The sequence below is a fragment of the Eulemur rufifrons genome, chromosome 15 (genome assembly GCF_041146395.1).
Source record: "Eulemur rufifrons isolate Redbay chromosome 15, OSU_ERuf_1, whole genome shotgun sequence".
NCBI lineage: Eukaryota > Metazoa > Chordata > Mammalia > Primates > Lemuridae > Eulemur > Eulemur rufifrons.
This window is the reverse complement of record NC_090997.1, coordinates 77,252,504-77,271,171: the sequence shown is the minus strand read 5'-3', so window position 1 is coordinate 77,271,171 and position 18,668 is coordinate 77,252,504. Positions and strand designations below refer to the sequence as shown.

At 33.6% G+C, this 18,668-nt stretch overlaps 1 protein-coding gene across 1 annotated transcript; it reads left to right on the top strand.

Moving 5' to 3' along the window:
* Positions 1-309: 309 nt before the first annotated feature.
* On the top strand, positions 310-18,417 carry LOC138395990 (protein LEG1 homolog). The gene is made up of 6 exons (XM_069489092.1): positions 310-610; positions 4,310-4,396; positions 5,915-6,099; positions 7,044-7,144; positions 17,980-18,218; positions 18,407-18,417. Exons 1-6 carry the CDS (start codon positions 310-312, stop codon positions 18,415-18,417), a joined length of 924 nt encoding a protein of 307 aa, XP_069345193.1.
* Positions 18,418-18,668: the final 251 nt, after the last annotated feature.

Sequence of the window (18,668 nt, the reverse complement as noted above, 5' to 3'; positions counted from 1 at the left end):
GTAAGAACATATAATTTATTTGTCTGGTTAATATGAGAGAAAGAAAACAGAGACAGAAATATATTTAGAAAGAATGCAAGACTTACTAAAAATTCTGGGGACTGGTACGCAATCAAAAATATTTATTTGGGACATAATTAACAAAGGAAGCACTTCATCGTCTTCGGTAAGGCATTCTTATCACCACCCTATCATTTCTGGGAAAGGAATTAAAAGTGTTGATTGGCAAAGCTGCAAAACGTAATAAGACTTCATCCTCCATTTCCCAATAAAAGCCCTGTCGTAATCTCAACCTCCAGTTTACGCACGATGACTTTCAATCCTTCCTGGGCCTGTGTAATAGTTGGTTGTGTTTTTCCTTTTTTAGGAGGAGCATCAAATATCTCAGATGAGTATCCCCCTCTGTGGAGAGAGAGCCCTGCTCAGTTCAGTGACTACAGGGTAGAAAATGGAAAGTACATCATTAACCCCTGGAATTACATTGAGAGAATGGGGATGTATAAAATCCTATTGAATCAGACAGCCAGATATTTTGAAAAATTTGCTCCAGAAAATGAACAAAATATTTTGTGGGGATTGCCTGTACATCATGGATGGCAATATCATACAGGTAAGAATGACTCACTTTTTTGTTACAATAACCCTTTGATTTAATCGTAAATTAATTAGGAAGTAGTACCTTGTATATATAACACTACCTTTTGGAAAAACTGATTATTTCTCCCTGTCTCTTTCCCATTTCTTTCTACTCCTTTTCCACCTATTGTTTTTCCCACTCCTCTTCTATTTTTCCCGGCATTCTTTCCTAATCCTTCTTTATCAAGCATTTATGGAATCCCCCTGTGTGCCCAGGTTTTCCATGAGCACTGTCAAATAGAATTGTGTGTAATAAGAAACATTTTCTATATTTTCAATGTCCAGTGTGGGAGCAGGAGTCATACTGTGCTTACATGTTCTTATACATGGCTATTGAACACTTAAAATGGTTAATGCATCTGCCGAACTGAATTCTTAATTTTATTTAATTTCAATTTATTTAAATGTATATAACCACAGGTGGGTAGCGATTACTACATTCACTGATGTGCAGAATATTAGACCTAGTCTCTTGAATACGAACAATTATTTTTGTTTTGTTTTGTTTTTTTCCCCGCCCCACCCCCCAATACCAACAATTATTAATTGAAATAATACTAGGTACTAAGCTCAGTTCTAAGCACTGGTAATTATGTCCAGGAACAAAACAGTTTAGGTGATATACATTAAATATACACAGCTATATGATTAGTCTACATTATCTATAGTTCTAAATGTGATTAAGTAATGACATAGATTGGAGTAACACAAGAGGGAAAAAAAAAACCTCTGTAGGTTTTTTTTTAAATGTTCTCTTCTTAAAAATAGTGTCTACCTTTAGGAAAAAAGAGTGGAGATTTGTTTTGGAACAAATCCATCGTAAATCCAAAGCTATCTTGTTCTGGCTAACAAGGGCATTGGAGAAAAAAGGGACCTTCACCGTCACCTCCCAGAAAACAGTATTAGAAGAAAAGAATCAATGAGAAAATGGGTGCTGTTGTGGAAAAGATAGGGGAGGTGATCCTGCACAGTCTGATGTGTGATGACACCCTGAGCTGGCATTACCTCTGAGCTTGTCCAGGGGATCTCCTGATACCCAGTATAACTCTTGTAGCCTATCCTTGGCCTGGAGAAAAGGAATATCTGAACTTCTGAGGTGTGGTTCAGGAGGAGACCAAACATAAGGTCCACTGTAAACAATAAACAACTCCCCCGAACAACTCCACACCCCCTCCTAGGAAAATTTTTTACCCTGGATCCAATGGTAAGCAAACGGGAAAGTAGAATTTTAGATTAGACAACATTCAAAATTTTATTTTCATCCAACAACACAATAAATTGCCTTGTTTTTTTTTTAAGTAGCTGGTTTTTTTTACTTGGTATTTAATTGCATTGAACTTTATGGCATAAACAGAGAAAGTCAAAACAGGATTAAAAATTGTGAAAATAATCCACAAAAAAATTGAATCTTGAAGACCCAAGGAGATGCGACATTTTATCTACGGGACACCAAAGTCAACATGTTTAATTTTTATTCTGCTCCCACTGTCCTTCTGGGCTTTTGTTTGAAAGTGTCTCCAGTAGTATGCTAAGACTCAAAGACAGGATAAGGACCCTAAGTACAAAAGTATCTCAGGAAAGACAGTAATAATATATGGCTGAGATTTGGTAGGAAGGAAGGGAGACCAAAGAGCTTGCTGGAGGTATTACTAGAATAATGTTGACAAAGGTGGCAATGGCAGCAAGTTGTACTGGGAACATGACTACCAGACTGACAGGAGAATTAGAATGTGAAAGAGAGTAGTGGGTGATAAATTTGAAAAAATCAGTTAGGGCCAGTTTCAAGAGATGTTTTCAAAGTCAGACTGAGGGGTTTTGATTAGGCCCTTAAGCAATATGGTTTAGTTTAGCAACAAGGACCTACTGCTTGCACAACACTTAAGTAACTTAAATATTTGCTTCTTGCTTGCTTAGCAGATTTTTTAAAGCTTTATTAATGTATAATAAAGCTATAACAAACTGTACATTTTAAAATATATTATTTGATAAGTTTTGATTATGTATATAGCCCTGAACTCATCACCACAAAGAATGACCACACATATTATTCTAAAATTTTTCTTTTACCCTTTGTATTCTCATCTACAGGAGCTGTGCTACCCCCTCTGTCTACTTTCCCTCACTCTCCCCCTTGTTCCTGTCCCCCCTCACACTGCTCTGCCACTCACTCCACCCCACTTCTTAATTTCACAGGCAACCATGATCTGCTTTCTATCGCTGCACTTTGGATGGCATTTTCCTGAATTTTCATACAAACAGCTGTGTACTCTTTTTGGTCTGGTTTATTTCAGTTGTCCTGATTATTTTGAGAATCATCCATCCCATTCTATCTGTCGGTAGTTCATTCCCTTTTATCACTTAGCAGAAATTTTAGTTGGAAAATGTTGAAATGAGGAAGAGAATATTAATCTGAGGCAGGGTAAGGAAGTACCACCAAAGAGAAAAATGGATGAGAAAAAGGAACAACTGTAATAGGTGTTCAAGAACTTAAGGTGAATATCATGCCTTCCCTCAAAGGGCTTATAACATGATCAGGAAGGAAAGTTAGAAATGAAAAAAAAACAATGAGAATAAAGGGCCAAAGCATAAGTTACTGGATAAAAGTGAGAGTGTTGTGAGCTGGAAAAATCCAGAAATAGAATAAGATTTAAAGTAATTCTTGAAAAAGGAGAGAAAGTGGTGGATTAAAATAAAAGTAACCAATAAAGAAAAAAATAGAATGAACTAAAGGAAAGACTTTGGAATTAGTATGACATGTGTCAGAGAAAAAGAGAAAGAGGGAAACGTTGGGAGCATGGGAGATACATAACATACCTGGGAAATATAATAATATAATTGGAAAATAAGATAAATTCAGGGCAGAAATTGATACTGGATAAGACAAAGGCTGAAGGGGCAAAGGAAGAGTCAAAACACTGGGGAGAGCTAGAGAAGAGAAGAGATTAACAAGAGTAGAGAGAATAAGCCAGGTACGGAAATGATTGAAAGATGGAGAGAGATGGGCATTGAATCAGAATCGCTGAAGGGATGTTCAGGGAGTATATGTGGAAGTTATTACAGGTAACAATTAAACATGGAATGAACCAGAAAGGGAACTTTTGAAAGTAGGAGATAAGGGAGAATTTTAAAAAGAAAAGAGATAGAATAATGGCTAATATTTATTAAGTGTTCGCTGTGCTGAGCACTTTGCATGTTCATCTTCATTTAACATTCACCAATCCTCTATGGGGTAATTATTTTTAATATTCCTTGTATGTAGATTAGAAAATTGAGGCTTACAGAAGGTATACATCCAGGGCCAAACAGTGGGTAAGCAATTGTTAGGGATTTGATTTTAGGCAAATAAAATCTAGGTCTTGTTTCACATACATGAATATTGACTCCTAATAAGTTAGTAAAGAGTGGAGGAGTGAGTAAGTAGAAGAGACAAGAGCCATAGAGGTTAAACAAATTAAGCCCTAAGAGACAGAGTAGAGAGCAGGAATGTTAAAGAAAAGGGAAATGGGAAGCAAAAAGTCATGAAAAAAGAAAGTGATGGGAAGGATGACAACTTTTTCAGAGAATAAGAATTTGGGGAATTCTTGCAAAAAAAAAAGTGAATCTAGTTAAGTTTTTGTGCATGCAAGTTATAAGTGGGCCTAATAAATACAACTCTGCATCTTCTCTCTACTAGGCAGATTAGCTGATCCCACCCAAAGGACAGACTGTGGCCATGACTCAGGGGATCACCTGTGCATCTCTGTGGACAGTTGGTGGGCTGGTGAGTTCAATGTAATAAACCTTAAATCGATGAGCTTTCCACAAAGCATCAATTCAACCTAGAATCCCAATTATAAAAACCAAACCCAAAACCAGAATTACTGCTTTTACAAAACGAAATCTGTGTGACCTAAATTTTCTGAACTTAAAACCTGAATGTTTTGAAATGAGTTTATAAATACATACTTCAAAAATTTACTAATCAGTGTATCCAATTATGAAAATATTAATTGGAAGAAACTAATAACCTTAAAACTTGCTTTAACACATTGACTGCCATGTGAGTTGTATTTAAGTCAGGCTAGTTTTGAGCCAGGGCAGCATGAAGCAAAATCCTGCAGTTGGTTCCTGAAAATCTTACTTGTTGATGTTCTTATTGTTACAATTAATATTGACAATTTAATTCCAAAAATTTGGATTGCATTGCATATAATTCACTCACTGAAAACAATAAAAAAATAACAAATTAGAAAGAATTGTTTTGCTTTAATAAAACACCATGACCCTGGGGAAAAAAATTTTTTTTCTAGTGTGGCAGTCAATGTGTTAAATACTTAAGATAGAAGTGGAAATTTATATCATGCTATAAAATAAAACTTTGTTCACAAGAAAAAATTCTACATATATATTAGAATATTTTAAAGATATACTAAATTTTCAAATTTAGAATAAAAATATCTGCTAAAAGAAAAATATAGTATTCTACAAAGTTACTATTTTTTTTTTACTTATGCTTTGAAATTTAATTAGCATTTAAATTTCAATGTAATTGTTATTATCAATGATCTAAAATAATATATCTACAACATAAATTTATTTTTCTTCATGAGAGTAGGGGTTTTTTAAATTTTTTATTGATACATAATAATTGTACATATTCATGGAGTACATGTTATATATTGATACAAGCACACAACATAAAATGATCAAATCAGGGTAACAGTCTTCATTGCTTTATGTTGGGAGCATTTGAAAACTTCTAGCTATTCTGAAATACAATAAACTATTGTCAACTATAGTTGCCCCATTGTACCACTGAGCATCAGAACTTCTTCCTTCTATTAAACAGAATCACCCCTTCACCAACATGTCTACATTACCCCTTCCCACCACCCTTACCAATCTCTAGTAGCCACCATTCTATTCACTACTTCCTTGAGATCAATTATTTTTTTTTAGGTCCCATATATGAGTGTGAAAATGAAATATTTGTCTTTCTGTGCCTGGTTTATTTACTTAAAATAATGTCCTCCAGATCTATCCATGTTTCTGCAAATGACAAAATTTCCTTCTTTTTATGGCTAAATAATATTCCTTTGTGTACATAGAGAAGCATATTCAAGTTCTGTGTGATCCTTAGAGAAATTTCTGGTAAAATTCCCAAGGTACCCAGAATGACTGCTTAAGTTTTACCACATGTTTCTAGATCTGTGGGTTTTACTTTTATGATAGATTTCTTTACTTCAAAAAGCAAACTCTTTTATATGTTAATAACATTAATAACTTTTTGTTTATACAGACCTTAATTATTATCTTTCTGCAATGCCCTTTCTTGCTGCAATTGACTCTGGCATAATGGGGATTTTATCAGACAATGTCGTCCTTCTGCCACCGTCCAAGGATCAAATGAACTTTTGTTATAATGTTTCTAGCTGTCATTCATCCTTTCCAGAAGCAATGAAAATGTGGAATGAATTTTACCAGGTTTTTCTTTAATATTTTAATTAATAATCTTTGAAGGTAGCCAGAAAATTTTTGAGTAGTAGTTCATGTAGGATTTTTAATGCATTGAACAGTATTTTCCTAATTAATAATTCCTAATATGAAAAATTTTATGACTTTTATGAATATTAATATGAATAGATTGCCACATAACATCATATCTTATTAGCACCCTTATTCCCAATACAGTGTTGAGGCGGCCCTATACACTCTTCTCACACCACACAAATTATACACAAATGTGAGCACAGAGAAATTGTGGCTTAATGGTGCATAAAGTGTTCTAGTTAATCATAATTTAAGATCAACTGATCAATAACCTATATAGAAATATAATTATAGAATAGATTATAATAAATTTGATCGGCTTATTTCAACTTGCTTGATAAACACACATGAGTTGATTGAAATGATCATTTGACAATTAGAATCAAATATTGATATTCAAAGTAAAGTGTCATGGGTGAAAGAGTAAGTGACCAAAGATAAAGTTTCCCTTTAGAGAACTTGGTCATTCTATTGTGTATATTAGATCAAATCCTACTACTTTCCCCACTCTTCCCCAATTCCCATTTCTGACTCTTAAGACTTTATGGAAAGTTCATTGCATAGCAGGAGAAAAACAAACAATTAAAATATTAAAGGTCTGTTTTTGAACAATATAAGATTTGAACATTTAAAAAAAAAACAACAAAAAAAACCCTTAGTTTATTCCTTTCAAATACATTTGGCATTACTAGTAATTAATATAACTAATATTAAGCTCTTCAGAAAGTATTAAGATTAAATCTTTCATACTTTCACTTAGAAACAATGTTCTCCTTTCATTTAGAATGTTGAAATTATATTTATAAATACAAGTGATTTTCAGGAAGAGAGATTGTAATAATGGCCTGAACATTAACAACATTTTCCTTCTTGGATAGCATGTAAAGTCACCTTCTAGTAGTTTTGATGACCTGTTGAAATACTTATGGGCTGCCCATGTTTCATCCCTGAAGGCTGTTCCTAAAAAATTTCACAGTAGGTAAGAAGAGATCCTAAGTTATTTTGTTTTAATATGACAACAATCTTTCCATGTTATACTATCTCTTTCATTGAAGTCTTTTTCAGTTTACCCATTTACCACTATGTCAACCATCAGAGAATATTATGATAAGAAAAGTGACAAAAAATGTTTTGCTGGATAAAGCTCAAAAAGTATTTTATAAGAGAAATATGAAGAAAAATAGGATCGTGCCAAAAATCATAGCAAAATAAAAGACAAAAAAGAAAGTTTATAAGTACAAGGAAATGTTTTTTTAAGGGCTCTTTTAGCTCAAGCTGGTACCTACAAACCAAAAGGATGTAATGACAAGTAATACAGGATTTCTGCATCATTTTGATCAGAGAAAATAGCTTGGTTAACGCATATTTGAAAGGAAATATCTAAGAACCATCTCTTTTATTATGCCAGATAGCTAAAATAATGTCCAAATTCTCTCCATTTTATAGTAAATGAGATTGAATGAGGCAGTGTGACTTGGTATGGAAGTGAAAAACACTCTATCGGGGGTGGTATCTGCCACCCAGGGTGACATGGGGTTGCAGAGAGACAGAGAGGAAGGAAGGAAGGAAGGAAGGGAGGGAGGGAGGAAGGGAGGAAGGAAGGGGAGAAGACAAGGGAAGGAAGAAAGGAAAGAAGGGTGACTAGTTTTTAAAACATATATAAACACAGGCATACATATTTGAGGATTTCCTGTCAACCATGTGCTGTTATCTTTCCCACAGACCCCATATCCAATTTAGATGAACAAATCAGTCAGGAGAGTAACACTGCTTTGCATATTTTATCTATTAGTATTGCTTCAAGGCCTGATGTTTATGTAACACAATGGAAGAGTTCATCCACTTGGCATGTCTGTGAGATGAATTAGAATTGTAGCCATTATAAAAGTTTATTGGTATAAAGGGGATTGTCAACATCAATTTGGAGCTGAGAGCAAGTAATTATAATCATAGGAGGCCGGGCGCGGTGGCTCACGCCTGTAATCCTAGCACTCTGGGAGGCCGAGGTGGGCGGATCGTTTGAGCTCAGGAGTTCGAGACCAGCCTGAGCAAGAGCGAGACCCCATCTCTACTAAAAATAGAAAGAAATTATATGGACAGCTAAAAATATATATAGAAAAAATTAGCCGGGCATGGTGGCACATGCCTGTAGTCCCAGCTACTCGGGAGGCTGAGACAGGAGGATCGCTTGAGCTCAGGAGTTTGAGGTTGCTGTGAGCTAGGCTGACGCCACGGCACTCACTCTAGCCTGGGCAACAGAGTGAGACTCTGTCTCAAAAAAAAAAAAAAAAAAAAAAAAAAAAAATCATAGGAAATAGTTTGTAAAATACTATTTTTTTAATTTGTGGATTTTCCCAGTCACATGCAAAACTAAACTGTTCTAAAAAATAGCAGTTTTTCTAGAATAAGACTGTTTAAGTTATCTAAAATAAAAAGTCAACACTGAATTTATTGCTTCCTGAAAGAGGGGTGAGTCATGCTGGTGAGGAACAGTCTGTGAGCATCGTAGCCTGTTAATCTTATAGAAGATTTTGGAAGTACAGAGCTTATTCATGCATGTACATGGATTGAATCACCAGTATTAGGTGTTTACTCAGGTGAAACTCTGAGATACTTAGGTGCATGTTTACTGGAGGGAGTCAATTTCTGATTGGCTGATGTCAGATATGAAGAAATGTCACTAATGAAAGGCTTGCAAAAACTTGCTCACTGAGGCAAGTTTTGTTAATTGAAGAGATCTAAAAATGGTTTGGCAGCCACCTGTTACAATGTCTTCAGGGCAGTTGTCTTTTCCAAAGCATTAAAGAGCTTTTCTTTTTTTTATTTTTGAAGGCATGCCTGTATTTCAAGGGGTTAAAGTTCAAGGATGTTATAGATAATTTTTGTTTATAGATACAATTTTCATCACTTGCTTAGCTTCTCACACTCATTGCATTTATTCCTAGCTATTGAATGAGACTACTTTGGAAAGATTTAATTAAGTTTTAATAGATCAAATTTATAAATACATATAAAATGACAACCATATGAACTGTTTCATGAATAAATTTAAATGTGTATGTGCCTATCTTTTTCTCAGAAAAAAGTCTCTTTTGCTGTTCTTAGTACAAACATATATAAACACATAAGTACAGTAAATTTTTTTGTACTCACACATTTACTTTATTTCCTGAACTTCTATCTTTCTTATATGACCATCTACATAGGTGTCAACTTCTACCTATTTAAAAAAAATTTTTTTTCCCCTTAAATAGATGTGTAAGTGCCAGAGCTGTAAGCCTGGACTGTGAGTTTTCCTGTCATCTTTTACTCAATTCTTACAATAATACACTCTTGTACATATAACTCTTCTAAAGTTGCATAAATAGTCAGCGGCAGGAAGAAGACATATAAAGAGTTAAGTTGACTGATTCCAAAGACCATACTTTTATTCTCACAGCTCTTGTGTTTATAAGACTATATGTTCTGCAAGCTGGGGTTCAGAGATTACTGTCAACCACAAGCTCTTCTTCCCTCTTTAAAGATGCTTTAAGCAATTAATAGTGTTTATTGAATACTATAATGTGCAAAGCAGTGTATTAGACAATGAGTTAGATATAAGCATAAATACAAAGATAGATTTTGTTCTTTAAAGAGTTTTAGAACATAAGTTGAAATGAGCCATAGATTTAATCAGGTAAGTAAACAAATCTCTTCATGCCTAATTTCCTTCATCTTATAGCATCCTTTTCCTTAGTTTACTTTCTTATTTTGGTATATCCCATTTTTAAGTGGAAAAGACGGATTCACGACTGGTAAAATTTGAGTCTTGGAATGTTTCAAAAACCTTTATTATACCGTAACACTTGATGGATAATTTGACCGAGTATAGATTCATAGATTTAAAATTATGTTATTTCAGATTTAGAAACATTGCTTCATTAACTTCTAACTGCTAATAAGTCTGAATTATTATGAATATTGATCCTTTGAGTATAACTTATTCTCTTTCTGGAATACTATAAGACATTTTCTTCACAAAGCTTCTAAAATTTCAAGCAGTTGTGACTTAGTGTGTTATTTTTCATTCATTTTGTGGAACGCAGTCTATCTAAAATTCTGTTTTCTATATTCTACTATTGGAATTCCTGTTATTTCTATGTTGAATCTCCTACACAATAGTTCTAATTTTCATAGTATTTTTCTCTCTTATTTCCCATTTTGATCTTTTGCAAATTCCGATCAAATTTCCTCAAGTTTATCTCCTAATTTTTTTGTTGATATGTTATTTACTATGCTATTTCTATGGTTTCAAAGAGTTGTTTAAGTTCAATATAGATTTTATAGTATCTTCTTATTGCTTTTTCTTCACAATACTTTTTCTTATCTCTCTGTGAATGTTAGAATATTAATTTACAGTTTATTCTGCAGTATTTTCTAAATTGCTTTTTCATTTCTTTGCTTTGTGCGGTATCTCTTATTTGTGGTATCTCTTAGTCAAAGTACCATTCTCAGGTACCTTGTAATCTTTGGCTATGTACATATTTAAAATAGGGGCAGTAAGGAGCCGGTTTGAAACTTCATGGGCAGGATTAATGCTTGCTCACTGTTGAACTGTAGAACATGTGCCTGGACAATTTAATTAGACAACTCTGATTTCATTAAGTTTATGCTGGTCTTCTTGGGCTAGATGAATTGACCAAAACTTTTCCATTTTCTGCTTTAAGAGGGAAGGCCTGGCTGACAGTGTTTTAAGAGTCTAGTGAGAGAAGAATATTGGGGAACTGAGTATCTAGTATGCATATATTCACTTAAGATCTCTGTTTTCAGTTTGGTGTATTGTTGCCTTCATTTATGTTCAGTTTACTACAGTTCAGAAACTCTCTACTTTGCCCTCTATATAATTAACCCATCATTGTGGCTCAGTGGGAGTGTTTGAATCTACCTGTTTCTTTAACAGCCTTTCAAATAACACTTCCCTTTTCAGCAATTCACCCTTCGACCCCATTTCCAGAGGTGCCTGCTATCAGACACTGACAATTATTTTGAGAATTCAACAGAATAAATGGCGTTAGCTTTCCCCATTGCTGGTTTAGGATTCAGACTTCTTGGATTTGCTAAACCCTTTGCCACTCATCTATTTGATTTCCAATTTCCAAAATGTTGTTGTACTTGCTTCCCTAAACATACTTACGGTTTTATTGCTTCTGTTTTGGTGAGGGAGCAAAAAGAGATGCACGTATTCGAATGCCCATCTTTATACAAAAGATCTTCTGTCATTTTATACTTCAGAATATAATCTAAAATTTATTATTGGGCAATAATATTTTTGCAATAGAGACAAGCTTATGAATTAATCTAGTATTAGTTTTATTTAAAATGCTAGAAATTTTGTCTACCCAAAACTTACCTTAGTATTTAATAGTTGTCCTGACAGGGAGAATCCTTCCAAAGGTGTCCCTTAATGGAAGGTAGGTATTTTGCATGTTAATACTATAAAAATTTCAAAATCCTGATGATGAGTCTTGTGATTTATAAATTTAGAAGGTGTCATATTGAAATTTATTAATATATTGATCATTCTTTGATAGAAATTTTGTAGAGTTTAAGATCATTTTCTTTAGAGTCAATTAAATCTAAGTACTGACTCCCAACTATTTTGTACATGAGAAATCTCTAATTAGTTTTCCAACTGTAAAATAGGAATAATGGAGCCTGTACATAGGATTTTTTGAGTAATACATGTAACATTTGTAACACAACTGCCATATAGTAAGGAATCAATATAAAGTGGCTTCTATAAGAGGAAATTAAAAGTAGTAGTTAAGTATATGACTCTGGAATCAGAACATCTACTCTTAAGTCCCAGATCTGCATATTATTAATTGTAGAAAATTAGATAATTTTCTCTACGTGTCTCTATCTCTTCATCTATTAAAAAGAAATAATCTAGGTTGTACTTTCATAATAGCCGAGTGAGGATTTCCCTAAATTCATTTCTTTAATAAAAGCAACAACACTGAAAAAATGGTCAAAATAAACATTTTCAGAATTATTCAGATTAACCAATAGCTTGCAACAATCTGAAAAATATTTATGAAAAAATGATGAACATAGGTAAGAACAACACAGTCTGTGGTATTTTAACGTTGCTTATTCTGTCCCACTATCCCTAGCTTTGTAGTAGCCTTGAAAACCAGCAGCCTTGCAACTACTCTAGCTGTGAAAAACAGCAGGTGTGCAGCCACCAAATGGGCATCCTTGGTTTGGAGCTCCTCAAAAAGCCCCATCCCTAGAGCATTGCCACTATTTGACCTGTCTTACAGCTCCCTGGAAAAATTTGATTTTCAGGGTATTACAATTATCTAAACTACTCATTCTGTGGAAAAAACCTTATACCCAGGGAATTAGTAAAAAACAATCAGCATCAATTGGTTAACATCTCAGCTGTCTGGCACTATTATAGCAGTGGGGAAAATAAGAACTAGGTCAAAAGCTTAAAACTACAATCTGGGTAATAAGATGTTCAAAAAGGACTCTGGAAAACTCTGAAATGTTCCTGGGGATCTAGAAGACCACAAACATAAACAGGACTGTGAACATACCCAGACAAGAACTGAAAGGGCCCCACCTTGGGGCCCTGAACAAGTAAAAAGTAAAAGTTAAGGCAGAGTTGAAAAAGGCCTTAGCATTGAAGGTGTGCCCCAACACACACACACACACACACACACACACGCACACAGCTCCTTAACAAAGGGCAAAAGGCATTATTTCAGAGAATTTAAGGAAATCTTTTACCAATCATTAGATGATCACTAAGCTTACTGAGCAGGACTTCAATGGTGACTTACTGCAGAGAATACAGACTGAATATGCAAAAGTAGTCCAGGAAAGTCACTAAACAAACAAACAATGACAAATGAACCAAGAAGCAAGAAACCCTGGTTGGGGGAAGGGGGTATCTAATTTTCAGAATTGCTACTTTATATTTTCTGAAAAATTCATTGTTGGAAAATAATAAAAGTAAGAAACCTGCAAAGAACTGGGAAAGTATTAAACACATGCACACATACATACAGTCAATTGAAATGGTTCCTGAGCAGGCCTGTACGGTGGACTTACTAGGAAAAAATTTAAAATTAGGTATTTGAACATGTTTAAAGAGATAGCCAAATGCAATGGTTCACACCTATATGCCCAGCTACTTGGGAAGCAGAGGCAAGAGGATTGCTTAAGTCCAGGAGTCTGAGGCCAGCCTGAGAAACATAGTGAGACTCTGTCTCTAAAATTTTTTTTAAAGAAATAAAAGAAACCCAAGTGCTCATCAATACATGAGTGGATTAATAAAATGTGGTATTTGTATATCATGGAGTTCTACTCAGCCGCAAAAAACAATGGTGATCTCACACCTTTTGTATTATCCTGGATAGAGCTGGAGCCCATTTTACTAAGTGGAGTATCACAAGAATGGAAAAACAAGTGCCTCATGTACTCACCATCAAATTGGTATTAACTGATCAACACTTATGTGCACATACAGCAGTAACATTCATCAGGTGTCTGGTAGGCGGGAAGGAGGAGGAGGAGATGGGTATATTCAAACATAATGGGTGCGGTGCACACTGTCTGGGGAGTGGACACTCTTGAAGCTCTGACTTGGGTGGAGCAAAGACAATATACGTAACCTAAACATTTGTACCCTGTAATATCCATAAATAAAAAAACTAATAAAATAAAATAGAAAGAAAGAAAGAAAGAAAAGAAACCATGTCTAAAGTAAGGAAAGTATGACACCTGATAACATCTTACCAGGTAGAGAATATCAATAAATAAATAGATAGAATTTATAGAAAAAGAAAAAAAATAGAAACTGTGGAGTTGAAAAGTACAATAACCAAAATAAATACTTCAATGTGGGTATTCAAAACCATATTTAAGCTAGAAAAAGAAAAAAATCAGTAAATTGAATATGGGTAAATTGATATTATCCAGTCTGAGAAATAGAAAGAAAAAAAGAATGAAGAAAAATGAACAGAGCTTCATAGAACAATAACACATCATCAAATATATGAAATATACATAATGGTATTCCCAGAAGGAGAGGTAGAGAAAAAGAAGCAGAAAGAATATTTGAAAAAACAATAGCCAGAAACTTCCCAAACTTTATTTAGAAACAGTAATCAAATATATCTAAGAAGCTCAATGAATTTTAAGTAAGATAAATTCAAGAAAAGCCATGTTTAGACAAACTGTAGTCAAATTGTCCAAATACAAAGAAAGAATCCTAAATACACCAAGAAAAAAATAACCCCTCATGAACAAGGGATCCTCAATAAAATTAAGAGTTGATTTCTTACCAGAAACCATGAAGGCCAGAAGGCATATTTGAAGTGCTGTAAGAAAAGACTGTCTACCAAGACTTACATATCCTGCAAAACTATCCTTTAAAAATGGAGGAGGAATTAAGACATTTCCAGATGAATAAATACTGAGAGAATTCATTGTTAGTAGACGTGCCTTTTAAAAAATAATAAAAAGTGTCCTTCAAGCTGAAACGAAAGGTCACTAGATGGTAACTCAAATCCATATGACGAAATAAACAGTTCTAGTAAATGAATTACATAGGTAAATATAAAATACAATGTAACTGTACATTTTTGTATCACTTTTGTTCTCTATTTCCTTTGAAATAAAACCACATCAAGCAACAATTGTAAAATTGTTGTGATAGGTTTATAATGTATAAAGATATAATTAATATGACAATAATAGCACAAAGGAGGGAGCAGGAATTTTCCTATATTGCAGCAAAGTATATGTAAGCTATTGAAATAAATTAGTATCAATCTAAAATACATTGTTTCAAGTTAAGCTGGTAGTTGTAATCTCATCTGTTAAGAGTAACAACAATGAAAGTAAAAAATATCTGTAGTAAGAGAAACCACAGAGAATTAAAAGTTACACTAGAAAATATCCACTTACCATAAAAGAAGGCAGTGACAAAGGAAAATGTGAAAAAAGACATAAGACACAAGAACAAATAGCAAAATGGTAATACTATACCGCATACATTATCAAAATAAGACAAAGGCATCACAAGAAAAAAAACACAGACCTACATTTCTTATGAATACAGATACAGAAATCCTAACACAATTCTAGCAACAGAATCAAACCACATATAAAAAGAATTATAAACCATAACCAAGTAGGATTTATTCTAGGAATGCAAGTTGGTTTAGCATCTGATGATCAATCAATATTATACACCATATTAAGAGAATAAAGGACAAAAACCACTTGATCACCAAATAGACACAGTAAAAGCATTTGACAAAATCCAACACCCTTTCATGATTTTAAAAAAACACTAAAAATGGACGATACTTTCTCTATTTCTCCAAGAAATCCACAAAAAACTATTAGAGTTAATAAATGAGTCCATCAACCTGGTAGGATACAAGATCAACATATAGAAATCAGTTATATTTCTATAACTGCAGTAAAAAAAATTAAAATAAAACTAAAAAAAGGTGCATTTGCAACAATATCAAAAAATAAAAAATATATAGGAATAAATTTTAAAAAATAAGTATAAAATTTGATTATGCTGAAAATATACAAGATATTCTTGAAAAAAATTAATGGTACATGTAAGGGGAAAGACCTCCCATGTTCATGAATTGGAAGACTTAATATTGTTAAGTTGGAATCACTCCCTAAATTAATCTACAGGCTCAAGACAATCCCTATTAACCTCTTACTAACAAACTATAGTAATCAAGATAGTGTAGCACTGGCATAACAACAGATATATAGATCAATGGAATAGAATTAAGACTCCAGAGTAAATAAGCCCTTATATACATGGTCACTTGATTTTTAACAAGGGAGCAAGATAATTCAATGGGTAAGAATATTTTTCCATAAATGGTGCTGGGAAAACTGAAAATCCATATGCAAATGAATGAAGTTTGTCTCCTACAACACAACAAATTTAACTTAAAATTCATCATAGATCTAAATGTAAGAGCTAAAACTACAAACTTATAGAATAAACTCTTTTGACTTAGGTATTTTTTTTCCTAAGGTGTGGCATTTAAATAGATAAAATGAACTTCTTAAAAATTAAAAAGTTTTGCTGCTATAAATGATACCATAGGGAAAGGAAAAGACAGTACACAGGTTGGGAGAAAATATTTGCAAATCATATATCTAATAAGGGACTTGTGTTCAAAATGTATTTTTAAACTCTTACAACTCCATAATAAAAAAACAAACAACTCAATTTTTAAATATGGAAAAGATATTGGAATAGATATTTCTCCAAAGGTGATATGCAAATGACCAATAAGTATGTAAAGAGATATTTTAAATCATTAATCATTAAGAAACTGTCAATCAAATCCACAATAAGCTACCACTTTACACTGGCTAAAATGGCTAAAATTTAAAAGACAGTAATAAGTGTTGAGGAGGATGTGGAGTATTCGGAGCCCTCATACCTGTATATTGCTGGTGGGAATGGGGAACCATGCATCCACTTTGGAAAAGAGTTTGACAGTTCCTCAAAATGTATATACTTTCTTTCACACTTGAGAATTGGTTATGATGTTTTGATAAGAGGATAGAGTTCTAACCAGTTTTTCTGTATTACAGTGCAGGGTTAGTTATTTCATCCTTTATATATACTCCCATAGCTCCATGTGGACCACATATGTACAGGTTTGTTTCTTTCAGTGTTGATAAGGGGATGTGTTCTAATTGCTTTATGAATCCATAACATGTAGCCCCCCATGTCTGTATTACATAGAGTAGAAAGTGGGCAAAGGACATGAACAGAAACTTTTCAAAAGAAGATAAACTAATGGCCAAGAAACATATGAAAAAATGTTCAACATCTCTAATCATCGGAGAAATGCAAATCAAAACCACAAAGAGATAACACTTTTCTCCAGTGAGAATGGCTTTTATCAAAAAGTCCCAGAACAAATGTTAGCATGGATGTGGAGAGATAGGAACACTCATACACTGCTGGTGAGATTGAAAACTAGTCCAACCTTTATGGAAAGTAGTATGGAGATACCTTAAAGAATTGAAAGTGGAATTACCATTTGATCCAGCAATCCCACTACTGGTTATTTATTAATACCAGGGAAGATTTAAGAAACCATGTAACTTTCATAATAAATCCTGAAGGACATAGGGCACAATGAGCAAGATGTAGAGTGTAAATTGTTTTGGAGGGAACACACATGCTACAAAACAGAAAGTCGTTCATATGTTCAGAAGAGTAACTGAAAACGGTGGTACAGATTTATGGGTGTAAAACTATTCACTACAAAAATAAAATTTCTTTCTCAATAAGACAAGAAAAATTTACTTTCTAGCATATTTCAGAAAAACAAAACTACCTAAAAAACAGGAAAAATTCTTTATTTCATTTTTAAGTGGTCATCTGACATGAAAATCATGTGTTCTTCAAGAGATGTCAAAATTCAGCAGAAGTTTTGCCTCATCTCCTTTGACTTTAATTTTTACATTTTAAAATTATGAGATTAAGTCATATTTCAGATATATGCAAGTATAACATGCCTGATGAAATGAGCAAAATATTCGACTAAAAAATACATATTTTCTGGGATGGTAATTTCCAGATTTAAAATTCTAATAATGTCTCTTCACATTTTCAAATCTAAGGGCTAAAATCAAAACTAAGTTTATACAATCTGCATTCTAAAAAGTAGACCAAGGGAGCTTCGGAATGAAAATTTAGTTGGCAAAATTCTGAGTAGACTGATTTTAATGCATTTTTTTTCCTTATTTGTCTATTAGGTTAAAATATTATTCTAAACACGAAGCAGATTTTCAAAGAAGCTGGGCTTTATTTGTGGATTATTTAGCTCCACCACTCTTTCCCACAACTTTGATTAGAGTTTATGAATTTCAGAAGGGGATGCCACCACGAATACTTGTTAATGGGGATAGAGCTCACTTCATCAGTGACTTTACTAACTTTCAGAACATAGTCCTACTTGCTCTCAATGTCCTACACAAAGTGCATAAATATACAGGTAAGAGACACAGAGACATTATTTTTCATAAATTCTGTATGTTGTGTTGATTTCATAGGTGATTAAATATATAGCATTAGACTCAGAATTATAGATTATTACAATAGACTATCTAAAGCAGGAAATGTTAACTTCCTATAGGTATCTGTTTAAAAGTTTTAACAATAATCTTTGTGGGTTTAATATAGGTTTCACTTAATGGGCACATGTTATGAGCCCTTCCTCATTTGGCATGTCTTCTTCCACAAGGTTCTTGCGCAAAAACAGCAGATCAATATCAAGGCATGTTAGTTTAACAAGGAGATAACAGGAATCTCTATTTCCTTTTTGGATAGGTTTTGTTTTTGTTTTTTTTTGTTGTTGTTGAGACAGAGTCTCACTTTGTTGCCCAGGCTAGAGTGAGTGCCGTGGCATCAGCTTAGCTCACAGCAACCTCAGACTCCTCGGCTT